General features: G+C 36.7%; 1 protein-coding gene and 1 non-coding gene across 2 annotated transcripts; both read left to right on the top strand.

Moving 5' to 3' along the window:
* The first annotated feature begins 9,428 nt into the window (after positions 1-9,428).
* On the top strand, positions 9,429-10,854 carry LOC114492279 (peptidyl-prolyl cis-trans isomerase D-like). Its single transcript, XM_036023303.1, is given in 2 exon segments — positions 9,429-10,162; positions 10,165-10,854. Coding segments are annotated over 2 exon segments (1,113 nt in total). The 5' UTR covers positions 9,429-9,466; the 3' UTR covers positions 10,582-10,854.
* A 3,908-nt stretch (positions 10,855-14,762) lies between these two features.
* On the top strand, positions 14,763-14,892 carry LOC114493705. The gene has a single exon (XR_003684312.1). It is a non-coding gene; the product is annotated as a small nucleolar RNA SNORA33 (small nucleolar RNA).
* The last annotated feature ends 6,116 nt before the right edge of the window (positions 14,893-21,008 follow it).

Here is a 21,008-nt window from a genome sequence, read left to right on the forward strand (position 1 = left end):
AATTCCTCAAAACTCTTCTAACATTTTGAGGATTCTTGGCTCCAGAGCTTCCAAAAGGCCTAGAGTACTGGAAATGCTGTGCTGGTGTGATGCAAGTTCAAATCAGAAGGAATCTGTGCAAGGGGAGATGTTGCCATGCACATTTGTAAGATACAATAGAAACCTGGAGTAAAGAGGAAATAACATTCAGTAGGAACCAGCAATCATATAAAAATACTTAGCAAAACAAACAAACACACAAACTACTTAGTCATGTAATTCTCCTCAAATGCAATTCAAATAAATACTTTAAATATTACCTACAAACACCTAACTCATACAGTGACTACAAACTACAAGATGGTTATTATTTAATAGATGCTAAAGTAAATAAATGAGTAGCTACTGCTTCCATTCATAGATTCGATAATTTGATCCTGCATTGATCAGATATTAATCAAGTGACTGATATATTAGGCCCTGCACTGGAAGATGGGTGCAAAGGTGAATGAACAATAAACAAACCTTCCTTTGGGGCACTCCAACTCCAGACCAGGGTAGTAGAGAAGAAAGTAAATTACTGTGTTGCAAAGAGAAAAGTACTCTGGTAGAAGAATGACACAGGGTCAAGGGCCAATGAAAGAGGGAGGGAATCCTCTCTGAAACATGAGAATGTTCATTCAGTTAGAGTTCTAATGGCAAAGACTCTTTGTTGACTCATTTCATAAAGTCATGCAATTTTCCCTCTTTCATGGTAAAACCTGAAACAACATTAATTCCAAATTTCCCTGGTTGGTACTTAATAGGCACTTGTAGAACTAAATTTTGTCTTTTCCTTCCTGATCTTTCACCTCTTTTAACCCAGAAAGGCCCCAAATTTCTCTTTTAAGCCATAAGAGAATATCTTTAAGTATCATAGAAATGTACACGTGAAACTTATATGATCTTATTAACAAATGCCACTCCAATAAATTTAATATAAAGGAAAAAAGAAAATACCCTTTAAATTAGCAAGATTATACATTATAGTCTGAAATAAATAGATATCCTTATATTGTCAAGAAACTCGAAACACTTATAGTTGAACTGTTCTCGGGTTACCAGAGGAGTTTTAAACATGATTTGATAGATTGACAGATATATAGAATTTAGAACAGAGGATGACTTCCCTATTTTTAGAAAAATAAACAGACCTACCTACACTGATTGAATGAAATAGCCAACCTCATAAAATTAGTATTAGGAAATGCTTGCAACCTCTAATTACTGTAACTGTCAACAGAACTCACAGTCACTGCCTCCAATTCAGTCAAAATTTTAGATCTAACTCACTTTCTCTCCACAATACTTTTTCATAATTCTTGGAATTTCAACACCCCATATAGTAGGAAATACATTCAACTCATTAGCCTGCCAATCTTTAGCTCTTCAACAAGGATATTGTCCCACATCTCACCTCAGCCACACCCCTCTACATGGTCACACCCTTGTCCCCTGTCATTACCAACAGGTGCATCCCATCCAAAATTCTAGTTTCAAGCACTCCACTCTCCTTCCATCAGCTCACTCCCTCTCATACCCCAACTCTACCAGTGTTTGACCCTACTGGCACCTCATTTTCACTGTTTATTCCCCCTACTCACATCCTCACTTCTCTTCACACTGAGCTCAAATTTCATGGTCAGTACTATAAGCACTCCTTTGCAGAAATCCCTAATTCCATTTTCATCTCTCCTTTAGTCATAACTACCTGAAAAACTCCAACCTTGACCAAATCTAACTCTCTTTTTCTATCTTTTTCTCTCCCTCTCTCTGCTGCCATTCCCCTGCCCCGCCCCCACTCCTCACCTGCACCTGTGCAATTGAATATGCCTAGAGGAAAACACAATTGTGCTGACCAGTCATTCTGTAAAACCATGACCACAAACAACAGGCTGACCCTCATGTCCCCTGTTGTGCACTTTTATCAAGCCTACTCTCCTAAACAACTTTGTATCTTGTCTTTCTCAAACCTCCCAAACCCCTGCACCTCTTTCTGATCAGATGATTGTTTCTTATTTCAATGAGAAAAAAAAAAAATCCCTGTCAACCTATCTACTAACTTTTTGCACCTGTAGCCACAGGCCTTGTCTTCCCTTTTATAACAATAAATTTGGTCCTTGTGCATTATTACATCTCACTTCCTCCTGGATACTCAACAATTACAATTTTGCAAATATCTCCCTTTCTCCTGCATTATGAACTTTTCTCTCTCTACTGAATCATTTCAATTAGCATTTACACATGCGTCCATCTTAAAATATCTCTGTTGTCCTCACATTCTCCTCTAGCTACTACATCATTTCTCTGCTCTCATCAAAGTTACCTATGACCCCACATTGTCAAAGCCAATGATCAATTTTTTTCTTCATCTTACTTATCAGAAGGGTGTGACACATTTGACCATTGTTTCCTTCTTGAAATATTTCTTCTCTTGGTTTCTGGACAACACACTCTTGCTCTCCTTTAACCCTGGCTACTTAGTCTCAGCCTCTTTAATAAATCCTCTTCTTCCTGCCAACTTATAAATGTTGTAATGTCCCAGGGCTTGGTTCTTGGATCTTCTCTTTTCCTGCTACTCCTTTGATGATCTCAGCCTGCTGGTTTTAAATGTCATATGCCAATGAATCATTAATTTATACATTTAGTTCTACCCTGAACCCCAAACACATATATCTAAGCTACATTTGTACTTGGAAGTTACTTGAAGTTTTCCAAAACAGAACTTTATCTCTCCCCTATTAAGCCATGACTTCTCCCCATTTTCTTCCTCCTTCTCCCTAAATACCAACTGAATTTATCCAGTTGTTTGTGTCAAAACTTAGGAATATTTTTACTTATTTCTCCTATTGCAGCTCACATCCAATCTATAAGTAAATCTTCTTGACTCTATTCTTAAGACATTTCCAATTCTATCCATCCCCATCACCTCCAACTCTACTCTCTGGACTATACAGAAGCAGTCTCTTAACTGTTCTACTTCCACTCTCTCCTTTCTACAATTTACTTTCCACAGATCAACTAGGCTGAACCACTTAAAATATAAGTTGAATTACATCACTCCTGATTAAATGAACCCTTTCAATTGCTTCCCATATCTTTCAAAGTAAAATTAAAAGTCTTTATAATGACTTATAAGCCCCAATGTAATCTGGTCCACAGCCACCTCTCTGACTTCATCTTGAATGTTTGTGTCCTCCCAAAATTCCTATGTTGAAATTCTAATACCTAAAGTGATAGTATTAAGAGGTCAAGCCTTTGGGAGGCACTTAGGTCATGAGAGTAGAACCTTCATAAATGAGATTAGGGCTCTTCTACACCAGAGATCTCCCTCTCCCCTTTTGCCATGTGAGGATACAATCAGAAAGTGCCACCTATGAAGCAGAAAGAATGGTCACACCAGATAGTGACCATGCTGGTGCCTTGATCTTGGCCTTCTAGCCTCCAGAAGTGTCAGAAATACATTTCTGTTCTTTGTAAGTCACTCAGTCTGTGGCATTTCGTTTAGCAGCCCAAATTGACTAAGTCTATAAATTTAAAAAGTATGGTTTTCTCAAGCCCTGTCCAGTTGCACTGGCTCAGAGAGTCCCAAAGAAGTTGGACCCATGGAGGAACACACCAAGGCACATCATAATTACATTACCAAAGATTAAAATGAAGGAGAGAATCCTAGAGGCAGCAAGAGATAAGGAGACAGTTACTTACAAAGAAGTTCCCATCAGACTGTAAGCTGATTTCTCAAAAGAGACCTTACAGGCAAGAAGGGGCTGGAAAGAAGTATTCCAAGTCATGAAAAGCAAGGACCTACAACCAAGATTGCTCTATCCAGCAAAGCTTTCATTTAGAATGAAAGAACAGATACAGTGCTTCTCAGATAAGGTCCAAGTTAAAGGAGTTCATCATCACCAAGTCCTTATTATATGAAATGTTAAAGGGACTTATCTAAGAAAAAGAAGATAAAAAAATATGGACAGTAAAATGACCACAAACTCACAACTATTAACAACCACACCTAAAACAAAAACAAACTAAGCAAACCACTAGAAAAGGAACAGAACCACAGAACTGGAGATCACATGGAGGGTTAGCAACAGGGGAGTGGGGCGGGGGTGGGGGGAGGTACAGAGAATAAGTAGCATAGATGGTAGGTAGAAAATGGACAGGGGGAGGGTAAGAATAGTATGGGAAATGTACAAGCTAAAGAACTTATAAGTATGACACAGGGACATGAACTAAAGGGGGGAATGTGGGTGGGAGGGGTATGCAGGGTGGAAGGGAGTGAAGCTGGGAAAATGGGTCAACTATAATAGCATAATCAATAAAATATATTAAAAAATACATAAATAAAGCTTTAAAAAAAAGAAAAGAAAAGTTGGACTTTTTATTGGGTGAAGAGAACTAAGGAGCAATGTAATTAATTTAGTGTATAGCATGGACCATGGATTCTCAGCAGGATAGAGACAGACAGAATGAAGGTGGCACTTGAGGTCCTAAAGGGGTCCAGGAATTGTTGGTATTAGAATACCACAGGAAACGAGTTAGACAAATCAATATGAAGAATATGATGGATGAAAAGTAGGGTGCTTAAAATGGGAATTTTGGATGAAATATAATTATTAATAACAATGAGGTCAAGACTATGAACAAGGAGAATGTAATGATGGATGGGGTGCAAGTAGTCTCTAGGAAGGGAGGTAAAAAACAAGGAAGCCAATGTATTAAAAAGCATCCTCTGTGTGGATACTTGTATCACAAAAATGATGACAGTACTTGAGTTAGGAAGACTAGGAAGCAAACATCTTTGAGGAATGAGTGGGAATGACCCATTGATCTGCAACAAGGAGAGAGAGTGGTTGGCAACTCCTCTGGACAGGAGACTGATGCAGAGCTAGGAGTATTACAGAGGGAAAGAGCAAGGTCTGGAAGTGACTGTGTAGGGAACAGGAAGACACCTATTTTTGTTTAAGTGGAAAGAGCTGTGTGCAAACAAATTAAACAAAAACAGGTCTGCTGGGGAAGCAGTGGCCTCAGGGAAGAGCTCTGTTGCACTTAGAGCAAGAAGATGAAAGGAAGGGTGAGAGAAGAATTTGCAAATATAGAGATGTGTGCTGGTGATGGGCTGTGAATTTCAAAGAGCACAGTAAGGAGTCTGGGAATCCAAAGAGGCAGGGGCCTAGGATTTCCAGGTTTGGGGAAGGGTTGGTGACTGAAACAGAAAAGGATATGTTAGAGCTGAATAGCTCTATGTTAGAGATGAGGATCCAGGCAGTAAGGAAAACCTGAGCACCCTGAGCTCTGCACTTCTAAAGGCATTTGAAGTAGATTTGATGTGATAAGTGCTGCAGTGCTTTGCACAGATCCCCTTCCCACTCTCCAGGGCCGAATCTCTGGCCTCTAGTTGCTGGAATGTTGGTGCTGACAGCTTTTAATTGAGCACCCCTGCAGGAATTGCCAGAGAATGAAGAAAACTCCCTTGCCTAATGTCACACCCTTCCTGGGCTCACTCTACCCCCTCCTGTGACTGGTCAACACAGAATCTGAGTGCCTGGGCCCATGGCCCACCTCCTCACTCCCTGGAAAGACCTTGAGAGCTTCAGAGCTCTCCCTAACATTGCAGAATCTGTGCAGACCTCTGCTACTGCACTGCCTGGACCACCATCTTCTGTCTTTTCTGCCCCCTTCCCCAAGCTGGTGATGCTGAGAGAACTCTTCAGGTTAACCATCTGTGCTCAAATCTCCTTCTCAGGGAACTGCTGCCAGGACAAAAGGGAACAAGTGAGATGGCTCCTGAGACTCTTAAAACAAATAGTGTGGGGGAGGGAGGGGGGGTGGTGGCAGGGGGTACCATGAGTGCTGAGAAAGGGAAGGGCAACATGAAAAGGTCTTGGGAAGAATCCACAAGCTCAAAGGGTCCCTTTCCATCCCCAGAACACCTAGAATTCTGAGTCTGTACTTAATATAGAATTCTTACTGTTTGATATACTTCAAGAGGAGAGAAGACAAAAATAATTAGCCTTTCTGTCCTGAAACCTTGTAGAAGTTCTTATTTTCATATTGAACCCCTTAACAAAAGCCGAATAGTCACTGTACTAGACTGTATTACTGTCAGAGTTTTCTCTGAAGTATTCTAACCAGGCCTTTGCCTCCCAGAAGTCCCTGCAGGAATAATACACTTCCTTCTCCAGATTTTGTCTCCTGACTTGCTTAGCCAATAAAATATGAGTGAAAGTGACATGTGCTACTTCCAAAAAAAAGTTTTAAGAGCCATTGCAATTTCATCTTCTCTCTTTTCTCTTTTTCCTAAATCAGCACTATCCCATATGGGCACTGTCATGCAAAAGCATTCAAAGGCTATAGATAAACAAATGAACATGGTTATGTTTCAATGAAATTTTATTTACAAAAACAAGCAGCTGAGCAGATTTGATCTCAGTTGGATAGACACTTCTGACAAATTTAAGTATGCCAGCCACAGGCTAAAAATACAGGCAATTCCCTAAAATTAGTTTTTTGCAAGTTTTACCCATTCAGTACTATTTTTATAATTTTTGTATTAAAGATGACAGAGAACATATTTTCTTGTATTAGTTCCCAGAGCCCACTTATTTAGTATGGCTTAAATGGATGAAAAGACAAAGGATGGCAGATTTGCTATTTCTTGATGAGTAGGAAAAAAAACAACTAGCAATATCTCTGCTTGCACATATCCTTCAAAAGCAATTGGGAAGACATAGAGAAAGAGAGAGAGATAAGATAAATGGCTGAATTAGGGATAAAAATAAAAGAAATGGAAACACGAAGAGAAAATAATACAGATATGGGAGAAAATGGAGTGAAGGTAGAACTCCTGTATGTTTTCTTCAGCACCAGGACCAGAAAGTATGCTTGTTCCTCTACTGCCACCTGCAGTTCTTTCAGGGTCCTGGTTTATTTTTGCAGTTTTCACTAATGGGGGGTTAAACCCCTGAGGATGCACCTCCTAAGAGTGCTTTTCCATTTTTAATTTTAGCTACATCTTGCTGAAATCCACAGGGATTCAAAAATGACAACACAGGAGTAAATGATTTTTGAATGGAGGTGGGGAGAAGAGGACAAAGTCAATGATTGAGGATAAATGGGGGTAGGGGTGAAGTTTAATGTTGAGATGAGGGTCCAGGAACAGAGGTAGTTAGGAGACAGACTAATTCTATAAATTAGAGAAGTGAGTTTGCATGCAATTGGGCAATTCTACAAAGTGGTAAGGCAAATTTATAGGCTATTAATATGACTGGGATCTGGAGGTATGAAATGCAAGCAAAATTATGGCATAACAAACACTTCTGGGCAGATCTGGGATAGTAAATCAGGGTCTGACCATCTCCCCGCATTTTATCACTCCTGGTCAAGGAATTAGTCGTAATATGATCACAGGGATATAATCTGTTCACAGATTAGTCAGATCCATTCTATCACTGCATTTTGGTTACCTGTATAAGAGTCTGTCTACACTGTGAGCAATTTTAGGCAGAAACATCTTTTTTATTATTGTAAACCTACCATTAATTATAGTAGCTCTTCAAGAGTTAGCACTCAATAAACTTATGTTGAATTAAATTGTTTCCTTTTGATGATAAAATGCAGTATTTTTTCAAAATTTATTGTGGAAATTTGTTGATTAATTGAAATGGAGATGTAAAACACTTTGTGGTTTCTCTGTAGTGATGTGGAGAATGCTTGTGCTCCAGCTTGCTTCAAGGTCATAGTGACCTTAAAACAAACTTCCTATATTACAAGAAAATATTACAAACAACTATATGCCAACAAATTAGACATTCTGACAGAAATGGATAAATTCCTAGAAACATACAATTGAATAAAACTGAATCAAGAAGAAAGTGAAAATCTGAACAGACTAAGTACAATGATAAAAATTGGAGCAGTAATCAAAAACCTCCCAACAAACAAAATTTTTCATCAAATGGCTTCACAGGTGAATTTTCCAAAATATTCAAAAAAGAACTAATACCTATCCTTCTCAAATTGTTCCAAAAAATTCAAGACTCCCAAGCTCATTTATGAGGCCAGTATTATCATAATTCCAAAACCAGATAAAGACTACAAAAGAAGGAAATGATAGGTCAATATCCCTGATGAACATAGATGCAAAAAGGCTCAGCAAAATATTAGCAAACTGAATTCAGCAACACATTAAAAAGATCATAAACCATGATCAAGTGGGATTTACTTGTGGGACATAAGTTTGGTACAATATCTGCAAATCAATTAATGTGATATATCACATAAACAAAATGAAAGATAATAATCACACAATCATATCAATAAATAGAGAAAAGCATTTGACAAAATCCAGCACACACTTATGTTAAAAACTTACCAAAGTGGGAATAGAGGGAACATTCCTCAATATAACAAAGGTCATTCATGATAATCACACAGCTACCATCATACACAATGAGGAAAAGCTAAAATCATTTTTTTTAAGATTAAGAACAAGACAGAGTTGTCCACTTTCACCACTCTTATTCAATATAGTTCTGGAATTCCTAGCCACAGCAATCAGACAAGAAGAAATAAAAAGCATCCTAATTGAAAAAGAAGAAATAAAACAGTAATTATTTGCAGATGACATGATACTAAAGATTCCACCAAAAAACTACTAGAACCAATAAGTGGATAGTAAAGAAACAGGATACAAAACAAATATTTAGAAATCAGTTGCACTTTTTATACACCAATAATGAATTATCAGAAAGGGATACTAAGGAAACAATCCCACTTATAATTGCATCACAAAATAAATAAAACATCTAGAAATAAATTTAACCAAGGAGGTAAAAGACTTGTACTTGGAAAATTATAAGACACTGAAGAAAGATATTAAGGAAGATACAAATAAATGGAAGCATACACCATACTCAGAGATAGAAAGAATTAACATCATTAAAATGTCTGTACTACCCAAAATGATCTATAGAATCAGTGCAATTCCTATCAAGATACCAATGGCATACATATTTCACAGAACTAGAACAAATAATCCAAAATTTTAAATGGAACCACAAAAGACCCAGAATAGCCACAACAATCTTGAGAAAAAAGAACAAAGTCATAGGTATCATGTTATCCAATCAAATTATACTATAATACTATAGTAATCAAATGGCATGGTACTGGCATGAAAACAAACATATAAGTCAATACAACAGAATAAAGAGCCCAGAAATAAAACCATGCCTGCATGGTCAATTAAAATTTGACAAAGGAAGTAAAAATATACAACGGGTTAAGGTAGTATAGCCATTAAATGGTGTTGAGAAAATTGGATACATGCAAACAATGAAATTAGACTACCTTCTTACACCATACAAAAGAATAAATTCGGCTTTAGAGTTTCAGCTACCAGGTGGCCACGAGGTACTCTGAACCTGCTTCCAAATGCGTCTGCAAAATGTCGTACCCGTCCCCTAAAACTAAGCCCTCCAGCCCCAGGAACCCCCAAGTCTTCTTTGATGTGGATATTGGAGGCGAGCGAGTTGGTCGAATTGTCTTAGAATTGTTTGCAGATATTGTACCCAAGACTGCAGAAAATTTTCGTGCATTGTGTATAGGAGAAAAAGACATTGGACCCACCACTGGGAAACCTCTCCATTTCAAAGGATGCCCATTCCATTGAATTATTAAGAAATTTATGATTCAAGGTAGAGACTTCTCAAATCAGAATGGGACAGGTGGAGAAAGTATTTATGGTGAAAAGTTTGAAGATGAGAATTTTTATTATAAGCATGACCTGGAGGGTTTATTGAGCATGGCAAATGCAGGCAGCAATACAAATGGTTCTCAGTTCTTTATCACAACAGTTCCGACTCCTCATTTGGATGGGAAACATGTGGTATTTGGCCAATTAATTAAAGGAATGGATGTGGCAAGAATTCTGGAAAATGTAGAAGTGAAAGGTGAAAAACCTGCCAAATCATGCGTTATTGCAGAATGTGGAGAATTGAAGGAAGGGGATGATTGGAGAATATTCTCAGAAGATAGTTCTGGTGACAAGCATCCAGATTTCCCTGAAGATGCAGATATAGATTTAAAAGATGTAGATAAAATATTATTAGTAACAGAAGACTTAAAAAACATTGGAAATACCTTTTTATCAAATCCCAGAACTGGGAGATGGCCGTTAAAAAATACACAAAGGTTTTAAGATATGTGGAAGGTTCAAAGGCTGTAACTGAGGAAGTAGATAGATTGAAGCTGCAACCTGTAGCTTTAAGCTGCATGCTGAATATTGGTGCTTGCAGACTGAAGATGTCAAATTGGCAGGGAGCAATTGACAGTTGTTTGGAGGCTCTTGAAATAGACCTGTCAAATACCAAAGCACTGTATCGTAGAGCTCAAGGATGGCAAGGATTGAAAGAATATGACCAAGCATTGGCTGATCTTAAGAAAGCTCAGGAGATAGCACCAGAAGATAAAGCTATCCAGGCAGAATTACTGAAAGTCAAACAAAAGATAAAGGCACAGAAAGAAAAAGAGAAGGCAGCATATATAAAAATGTTTGCTTAATAAGGAATTTGGTTATACTTAAGTATTACACATTGATGTATAAAGGCAATAAAGAAAATTGAAGGTTTTTTGTCTAATATATGTTGCTTAATGTGTTTGCTCTGATAGTTCCCATTGTTTACAATTTAGAAATACTGGTATCTGTTCACTCTTAATAAAAGTGTTACAAACTACAGTGAAGTCAATTTTTTTCATGGCTATCTACATTATTCACAAATAATAATGATGTTCAACCTATTTTTAAACTACAGATACATCTTTGTTGAATAAACAGACAAAAGCTTAAGTTTTTTATATGATTTTCCTCGATTCTGTAATGTAGCTTTTTGCACACTGTGGTTGGTTTGTGCTGGTGTTTGATACTTACAGGTCATACAGATACACACGTATGTGTTCAGGGGTCAGCAAGCTTTCTAAAGGGCCAGATTACTAAATTTTGGGGACCATTGTATTCTGTAACAACTGATTTTTGCAGTTGTAGCCACAGATAATAGATAAACCAATGGGCATGCCATGCCTACGTTCCAGTAAAAGTGGTGGGCTGGATGCCAACCTCTGGTCTATAATATGCATTTATTATATTTGAAGAGTTGAATTTGATGAGTCCAAATATACATTAAGGGTCAACAGTTTATTCCGCTGTTGGTACTGAATCATTGAAGAAGAGCTAAGTAGATGCTATGTCACTAGTAAAGTTTTATTTAAGATAAATATTGGTAACTTTTATGGGACAATTTTTAGGTGTATAAAATTTCTATTTGCCTGATACTTTATGAACATTATGATCAATAATATGCTGTGAGATATTTTGACACTTGTTAGTTCTCAACATTTTAAAGTTAGTTTACCATACATTTTAGAGAAAGTGGTTATCAGACTTGCCTGCAAATGAAATTAGTTGCAGTTTACATTCCATTGTAAGCAGGTCCTCCACCACCTTTGGGTACCACCCAGTTAATATTCTGACTTGGATCTTTAATATCACATGTTTTACAATGCACACAGTTCTGAGCATTTATCTGTAACTGAAATCCATTACTTTGTTCCAAAGGTACAAATTCAAAAACTCCTGTAAGGAGAAATAAACAATATTGTGAAGTACCTTTTTTAACTTTCAAAATTCAAAAATACAAATGAAGTCCAAAAAACAGTAGCTACAGACACTGTGAAGGTTTGTTTTTTTAAATGTTTATCCACAGAGCATTATTACAAAAATCTTGGTTGCTTTTGAGTTACAATTTTATATGTGTGTGTGTGTAAATAAAATGTGCTATATGATGCTATAGCTGAAAAGACAAAATAGATCTAGTCCTCATCCTTACCTGGTATAATGACAGAAATGATTAAAATTGAAAGATCATTAAAAAAAGAATAAACTCAAAAGGGACTAAAGAATTAAATGTAAGACTCAAAGCCATGAAACTCTTAGAAGAAAACATTGGTGGTAAAATCGCAGACATTTTTCTTAGCAATATTTTTCCTGATATGTCTCCTCAGGCAAGAGAAACAAAAAACAAAAAATAAACAAATGGGACTATATCAAACTAAAAAGGTTTTGCACAGCAAAGGAAACCATCAACACAATGAAAAGACTACCTACTGATTGGGAGAAGATACTCACTAATGATACAGCTGATAACAGGTTAATATCCAAAATTTATAAAGAACTCATACAACTCAACACACACACACAAAAATCCACAAACAAACAAAAAATCCAATTTAAAAAATGGATGGAGAATCTGAATAGACACATTTCCAAAGAAGACATACAGATGGCCAACAGACCATGAAAAGATGCTCAAATCACTAATAATCAGGGAAATGCACACTAAAATCACAATGAGATACAACCTCACACCTGCCAAAATGGCTATTATCAATAAATAAAAAAACAACAGATGTTGAGGATGTGGAGAAAAGGGAACCCTCATGCACTGTTGGTGGGAGTGCAGACTGGTGCAGCCACTATGAAAAAAACAGTATGGAGTTTCCTCGGAAAATTAAGAATGGAACTGCCTTATGACCCAGCAATTCCACTTCTGGGTATATATCTGAAGAAACTCAAAATGCTAATTTGAAAGCATATATTTACTCCTATGTTCATTGCAGAATTATGTATAATAGCCAAGATAAGATATAGAAGCAACCTGAGTGCTCATCAATAGACAACTGGCTAACAAAGATGTAGTACATACAATGGACTATTCATAAAAAGAATGAAATCTTACCATTTATGATAGAATAGATGGACCTAGAGGGTATTATGCTCAAGCGAAATAAGTTAGTCAGAAAAATACAAATATCATAAGATTTTACTTATATGTGGAATCTAAAGAACAGAAAAAAACAAACAAAATTGAAATAGACTTATTGATACAAAGAAAAGATTGATGGTTGCCAGAATGGAAGGAGGTTGGGGAACTGGGTGAAAGGATGAAGGGGTTAAGAACTACAAACTGGTAGTTACAAAATAGTCATAGGAATGTAAAGTACAGCATAGGGAATATAGTAAATTATATTGTAATAACTATATATGGTGTCATGTAGGTACTTATAATATTGGGGGAGGGGGACCACCCTGTAAAGTACATGATTTCATAGTACATAGTAACCACTATGCTGTATACCTAAAACTAATACAGAATATTAAATGCAAACTGTAATTGAGAAATAAAATTTAGAAAAAGAAAAAAACAGACTTTTTATAATCTCTTTTGACTCAGGGAATAGTTACTGTTCACTGATCCTTATACCTAGTGGTCCCTTAGCCATCTAAGATAAGGGCATAGAAATTTTCTGGTATAGTCATAAGATTTTAATTATTTTCAAATTTCTGATTATTTTTTCCTCAATTGAACACCTTATCCCAAAGTTTATTGCAGTAACCTTTCAGGAGAGGTGTACTTGAATGAAGGACACCATCTTTTAATTTCTCTACCAAATTAGATGCAAATGAGTGTCCTTGTACAGTCTTTGCCAAGTAAACCAAGCTTGCCAAACTAGAAAGATTAATTTTCTAGAAGATTAATATAAATAGCAGAATACTATTTCTAACAGAATAAGTGAACATATGCATATATATAATTGTAGATATATCTATTGAGTCTTCCCAGGAGTCATAATTACTTATGAAAAGAGATACAACATCAGATTGAGACTTCAAGCCCTTTGAGCTCCATTAGGCTGCATGTCCAGTTAAAAAAAGAATAATAATAATGGGACTAATTGCTTTTAATGGGCAGCAGTTGATGAACACATTGTCAAAATTCCAGCACCATTTAATTTCTCTTTGATTTGTTTTAAGGACACATTTTTCACATGGAAGATCTGCACAGCATTGATTACCATTTTTCCAGTTCAGACATTGGTTAGATTATCTTTTGGCAAAGAGAGAAATAGGTCAGTAGTCAATACACTGAAACTGGAAGGGTATGCCCTGCTATCTGTCACGAAGTTAGTAGACACCAACCATTGAAAGAATAAAAATATTTTCTGTGAAGAGTAAGTTATTTTCCTGAAAAGACAGTTTAGTGCAAACAAAAGCACAATACTAATTTTTGAAGTAAACACATTTATATTATACTATAGTTGTTTGGTTCTATTACTATTTAAATCACTTTCTTTCTAACCCAAGACTCTTCCTTATAAGAGTGGCTTAAGCTTTAAGAGTTAAACAAACAGCCTTCCCTTTCTGGCAATTCGGAAGCTGTAAAAACCGGAAGATACTCCAGCTATAAAACTAAAAATAATAAGGCAAGAGAAATCTACAGTGGCCAAAAATGACTAGGAAACTTAAATTAAAAAGGTAAGAATAAGCTGATAATACTAGACAATTCTTCATTGTTTGCATGTCTTTGCAACCAAGGTTAAGTTCTTCATCATGACATGAGTAATGCATAAGTCCTGGAGCTCTTTTGGAAATAGACAGAACTGAGGCTCCTGAATCGAGAGGTTCCAGAAGGTTTTACCTATCTGCAAAAGGTATACTGGAAAAAAATGCCATCCCAAAATGGAAGACTTTATCTTTGCCTAGGCTTGGGATGGAAGAAATAATTATCTCTCAAAAAACGTATCATAATGAGTCTATTCTGTTGCCTGGAGATGTCTGAGCAAAAATTTTTTTTAAATCTAATTAAAAAACAAAGTCCTGCCAAGAGCGATTAAAAATTGCTCTTGGAAAACTAGCCAATAAGTCTGCTTACCTGAACATGTTTCTTCAGAAATTCAGAGAAAGCTGACAATAGTAAAACCATGCTATGAGCCTTAAGGACACTGAAGTCATTAAAGTCCCTGAAAATAACTATAAGAAAAAAATTAATTGATTAATTAAAATTTAAATAAAAAAATAAAAATTGCTCTGGAGGTCATACAAGATACCCACCAATAGGTCCCACTTAGATGAGTTCACAATCCAAAATTTACAAATAAATAAGGCAACAATACTGAGAATTGACTAATCAACAGATGGCAGAAGATCAGGTAATAGAACTATCAGAGACAAGAATCAAGTATGCTGAAATAAAAACAAAGTAATAATTGAACACATGCAAAAATAAGATAGATTTGAAAAAGAATAAAATACATTATATAAACTAAAATATAGTCATTTAAATTAAATCTTAATGGAAATGTTAAACAGGGTACTAGAAACAGCTAAATGAAAAATTAGTAAGAGAGAACTTAAATCTGAGAGAGTTGCACAGAAAGCAAAACAAAAATAAAGGATGTGAAAAATATAAAAAATAAGCCAAGAAACTTGGAAGATAAAATGAAAAGATTCAACAATTTCTAGTATGAGTTCCAGAAAAAGATAATGAAAAGAATGCAGGAAAGAAAATATTCAAAGAGAATACCTTAAGTTTTTCAAAACTGATAATATCCGGATCCCTCAAAAAGCAAAACAAACCCAAACAGACTAATAAAATTTTACCCATTCCCAGTATAGAAAATTCCATTGAATAAGTTTTACTAGAATAATTTTTACTTGTATCAAAAAATAAAATAAAATCACATTCTTATTTCATACAGTTTACAAAATTCAACTCCAGATAAATCAATGGCTGAATGAAAAAAAAAAAACAACTTTTAAATGTTTAGGAAAATTTTTTAGAAAATAGCTTTATGATCCCAAGGTATGAAAAACTTTATTAGGACTTCCAGCCAAGAAGGAGGCATAGGTAGATGCACTTTGCCTCCTCACACAACAAAAGGAAGGTAAACAACAAATTTTAAAACAAAAAATAACCAGAACTGCAAGAAAATTGAACTATATGGAAGTCTGACAACCAAGAAGTTAAAGAAGAAATATTCATTCAGACTGGTAGGAGGGGCGGAGACAGGCCACCAGACAAAGAAGACTGGCAACAATGAGGCAACTGGCTGACCTGACAAGGCGGCAGCTAGCAGACCAGGTGGTCCCCTATTTGTATGTGGATAAATGAGAAGGAACAACTGGGGAACAAGACAGGTTGTGAAACCTAGGGTTCCAGTGAAGGGAAATAAAGCCTCAAAACTTCTAACTGCAGAAACCTGTGAGGGTTGTGGACATGGGAGAAACTCCCAGCCTCACAGAAGTGTTGGAGAGACCCACAGGGTTCTAGAACACACACAAACCCACTCACGTGGGAATCAGCACCAGAAGGGCCCAATTTGCTTGTGGGTAGCCAGGGGAAGTGACTGAATGCTGGCTGAGAGCCAGCATTGTTTCCTCTCAGACCCCTCTCCCACATATACTGCCACCACCCAGCGACATGGGTTGCCCTGCCCTGGCAAATACCTAAGGCTCCGCCCCTTACTATAGGCACAAGACGACAACAACAACAACAAGAACAAGGCCCAAATGAAAGAACAGATCAAAACTCCAGAAAATACAACTAAGTGACAAAGACATACCCAGCCTATCAGATACACAGTTCAAAACACTGGTAATCAAAGCCCTGGCTGGCATAGCTCAGTGGATTAAGCGCGGGCTGCGAACCAAAGTGTCGCAGGTTTGATTCCCAGTGAGGGCACATACCTGGGTTGCGGGCCATGCCCCCAGCAACCACACATTGATGTTTCTCTCTCTCTCTTTCTCCCTCCCTTCCCTCTCTAAAAATAAATAAATAAATAAATAAATATAATCTTTTTTAAAAAAAACACTGGTAATCAGGATGCTCACAAAAATGGTTGATATGATTGGAAAACAGAGGAAGAAGTATAAGCTATGCAAAGTGAAATAAAGAAAAATGTACAGGGAGCCAAGAATGACAGGAAAGAAACCAGGACACAAATCAATTATTTGGACCATAAGGTAGAAATAAACATCCAAGCAGAACAGAATAAAGAAACAAGAATTCAAAAAGTCGAGGAGAGGTTTGGTAATCTCTGTGACAACTGAATCATAGAGGTGCCAGGAGAAGAGGAAGAGCAAGAAATTGAAAGCTTATTTGAAAACATAATGAAGGAGAACTTCCCTAATCTGGCAAAGGAAATAGACTCCCAGGAAGTCCAAAAAAAAAGAGAGTCCCAAAGGGACTCTCCCAAGGCTCAGAGAATTCCCAAAAAAAGTTGGACCTAAGGAAGCACACACCAAGGCACATCATAATTACATTACCCAAGATTAAAGATAGGAAGAGAATCTTAAAAGTAGCAAGAGAAAAGGACACAGTTCCTACAAAGGAGTTCCCATTAGACTAGCAGCTGATTTCTCAAAATAAAGCTTGCAGGCAAGAAGTGGATGGAAAGAAATTTTCAAAATCATGAAAGGGAAGGACTCACATCCAAAATTACTCTATGTAGCAAAGCTATCATTCAGAATGGAAGGGCAGATAAAGTGCTTCCCAGATGAGGTCAAGTTAAAGAAGTTCATCATCACCAAGTTCTTATTATATGAAGTGTTAAAGGGACTTATCTAAAAAAAAAGAAGATTAAAAAATATGAACAGTAAAACAACAACAAACTCACAACTATCAACAACTGAAGCTAAAGACAAAAATAACAAAAATTAAGATGAACTAAGCAAACAACTAGAACAGAAACAGAATCACAGAAATAGAAATCACATGAAGGGTTATCAATGGGGAGGGGAGGGGGAAGGATGGAGGAAAAGGTATAGGGAATAAGAAACATAAATGTCAGGTATGAAATAGACAGGGGGAGGTTAAGAATAGTATAGGAAATGGAGAAGCCAAAGAACTTATATGTACGACCCATGGACATGAACTAAGGTGGGGGAATGATGGTGGGAGGGGGTTGCAGGGTGGAGAGAAATAAAGAAGAGAAAAAAAATGAGACAATTGTTATAGCATGATCAATAAAATATATTTTTAAAAAAGGAAAACTTCATTAAACAAAAATCTTTAAAATTAATTAACAAATCATTTGCTAATTAAATGAAAACATTTAAAATTTAAAAAACCACAACTGGTAGAAAAAATATTAGCACATAAATATTATCAAGAACCACTGTAATCACTAAGGAGATAAATGAACAAAAAGATATGATTCTCAGAGCAAGGAACCTGAATGTCCAATAAAAATAAAAAAAGTTGCTGGACTTCAGTAGCAATTAAAGAAATGCTTATTAAAACAATAGACTTCTAGTCAAGATGCAGGTGTAGGTAAACACACTGCTTCTATACATAACTGCAGCAAAAATTATAACTAGACTGCAAAACAAATATTACCCAAATTCATCAGTAAATTGAGCTGCATGGAAGTCTGACAACCAAGACTTTAAAGAAGCCATATTCATCCAGATGGGTAGGAAGTTTGGAGATGCAGAGAGGCATGGAGATGTAAAGTGGTGCAGAGACATGGTGGAACAGGCAGTTCCATATTCACATGTGGTAGATAAAAATCAGGAGGGATACCTAGGGAGCAAGCGATCCCAGCCCCAGATCAAACAACCTGGCCTAGGGTTCCAACACTGGGAAAATAAGTCCCCATAACTTCTGGATGTAAAAACCAGTGAGGGTTAGGGTGTCAGGAGAAAATGTGGGATTCTCAAGAGACTCTTAAAAGGCCCATAGTAGACTTAGGATTCACACAGACCCACCCTCTCTGGGATTCAGGACCAAGGCAACAGCTGGAAAGGCACAAGCGAATGCAGGGGAAAGGGGAAAGAGTAAGAGGACTGGCAGCAGGGTGAGTGCCAGGTGACAGCTTCCTCCCAGGCAATCTCCAGAGGCCAGGCAATGGCATTGTTCCCTCTCTGAACCCTCCCCCTCACAGAGCCACAAAGTGGTGAAATGGGTTGCCCGGCCCTGGCAACTACCTAAGGATTCACCCCACACAATTTACAAGTGCCTTTTCTACAATAGGCCACACTACTAAGGGAATCAAAGCAGCTCCACCTAATACACAGACACAAACACACGGAGGTTGCCAAATTGAGGAGACAAAGAAATATGATCTAAGTGAAAGAACAGAACAAAACTTCAGGAAAAGAATTAAATGAAATGGAGATAAGCAACCTACCAGATACAGACTTTAAAGCACTGGTTATCAGGATGCTCAAAGAAATCATTGAGTACTGCAACAGCATTACTGCAAGGCATAAATGAAGGTTGCATTAAGGAAAATATAGAAAAATCTACAAGGAACCAACAGTGGAGTAGATGAAGCTGAGAAACAAATCAATGATTTGGAACATAAGAAAGAAAAATGCATTCAACCAGAACAGCAAGAAGAAAAAAAGAATTTTAAAAAATAACTAGGATAGAATATGGGACATCTCCATACATACTAACACCCAAACTGTAGGCATGCCAGATGGAGATGAGGAAGAGCAAGAAATTGAAAAGTTACTTGAAAAAATAATTAAAGAAAACTTCCCTAATTTGGTGAAGGAAATAGATATACAAGTCCAGGAAGCACAGAAAGTCCCAAACAAGTCAGACACAAAGAGTACCGCACCAAAACACATCATAATTAAAATGCCGAAGTTTAAAGATAAAGAGAGAACCTTAAGAGCGGCAAGAGAAATGCAAAGAGTTACCTTCAAAGGAGTTCCCATAAGACTGTCAGCTGATTTCTCAAAAGAAACTTTGCAGGCTAAAAGAGACTAGCGAGAAGTATTCAAAGTCATGAAAAGGAAGGACCTACAACCTAGATTACTCTATCCAGCAAAGCTATCATTTATAATTGAAGGGCAGATAAAGTGCTTCCCAGGCAAGTTAAGGCTAAAGAAGTTCACCATCACCAAGCCCTTATTATATGAAATGTTGAAGGGACTTATTTAAGAAAAAGAAGATCAAAGCTATGAACATTAAAACGGCAACAAATTCACAACTATCAACAACTGAGTCTAAAAAACAAACTAAGAAAACAAACACAACAGGAACAGAATCATAGATATGGAGATCATTTGGAGGGTTATCAGTTGGGAGGAGGAAGGGAGAGAATGAGGGAAAGGGTGTAGAGATTAAGCACAAACTGGTAGTTTCCAAATAGACAGGGGGGTGTAAAGAACAGTACAGGAAATGGAGTAGACAAAGAATTTATATACATGACCCATGGATATGAACTAAGGGAGGGGATTGCTGGAGGAAATAGAGGTACCAGGCAGGCAGGGGAAATTGGGACAACTGTAAGAGCATAATCAATAAAATATATTTTAAAAAACAATAAGGTATACTATTTCATACTCATCAGATTGGTAAAAAAGAAAAATTCTGATGATAAGTGTTAGTGAGAAAGTAGAGCAACAAGAACACTCTCAGGGAAAACTGTAAAAGGCACCTTCTGGCACAACCGCTTTGGCCATATCTAATCTTGGTAAAGATGAACATACACTATGACCTAGCTATTTCACTCCTACATATATATATATATATATATATATATATATATATATATATATATATCTTTAAAGAAATTCTTGCAGAAGAGATATGGAAAATGTTAAAAAATGTTTAATACAATTTTTAACCAAAAATTTTTGGTTAATCAACAGAACAGCTGAAAGGTTTTTTGTTCTATTTATCCAATAAAATACCAAACATCAGTACAAGTGAACATGTCAACTTGCTTAAATGTCAAAAATATATTGTTAGAGGAATAAAAAAGTTTTTGAAGGAGGATATATACATTATGATACAATCTATATACAAATTCAAGATAAGCCAAAAATATCTTAATTTTTAAGGCTATATATGTATATAGTAAAAGTATAGCCCTGGACGGTGTGTCTCAATTGGTTGGAGTGTCATCCAGTAACCAAAAGATCACTGGTTGGATTCCTGGTAGCATACCTATGTTGCGGGTTCCATCCCCAGTCAGGGCACGTGCAGGAGGCAGCTGGTCAATGTTTCTCTCTTACATGGATGTTTCTCTCTCTCTCCTCTCTTTCCAATGAGAATAAAATAAACCATTTTAAAAGTATAAAAAGTGGGAGGGTTGGGTGAGGAGGGAGCACCGTAAGTTTTCATGGAGACTTCAGT

Source organism: Phyllostomus discolor, chromosome 1 (assembly GCF_004126475.2).
Source record: "Phyllostomus discolor isolate MPI-MPIP mPhyDis1 chromosome 1, mPhyDis1.pri.v3, whole genome shotgun sequence".
NCBI lineage: Eukaryota > Metazoa > Chordata > Mammalia > Chiroptera > Phyllostomidae > Phyllostomus > Phyllostomus discolor.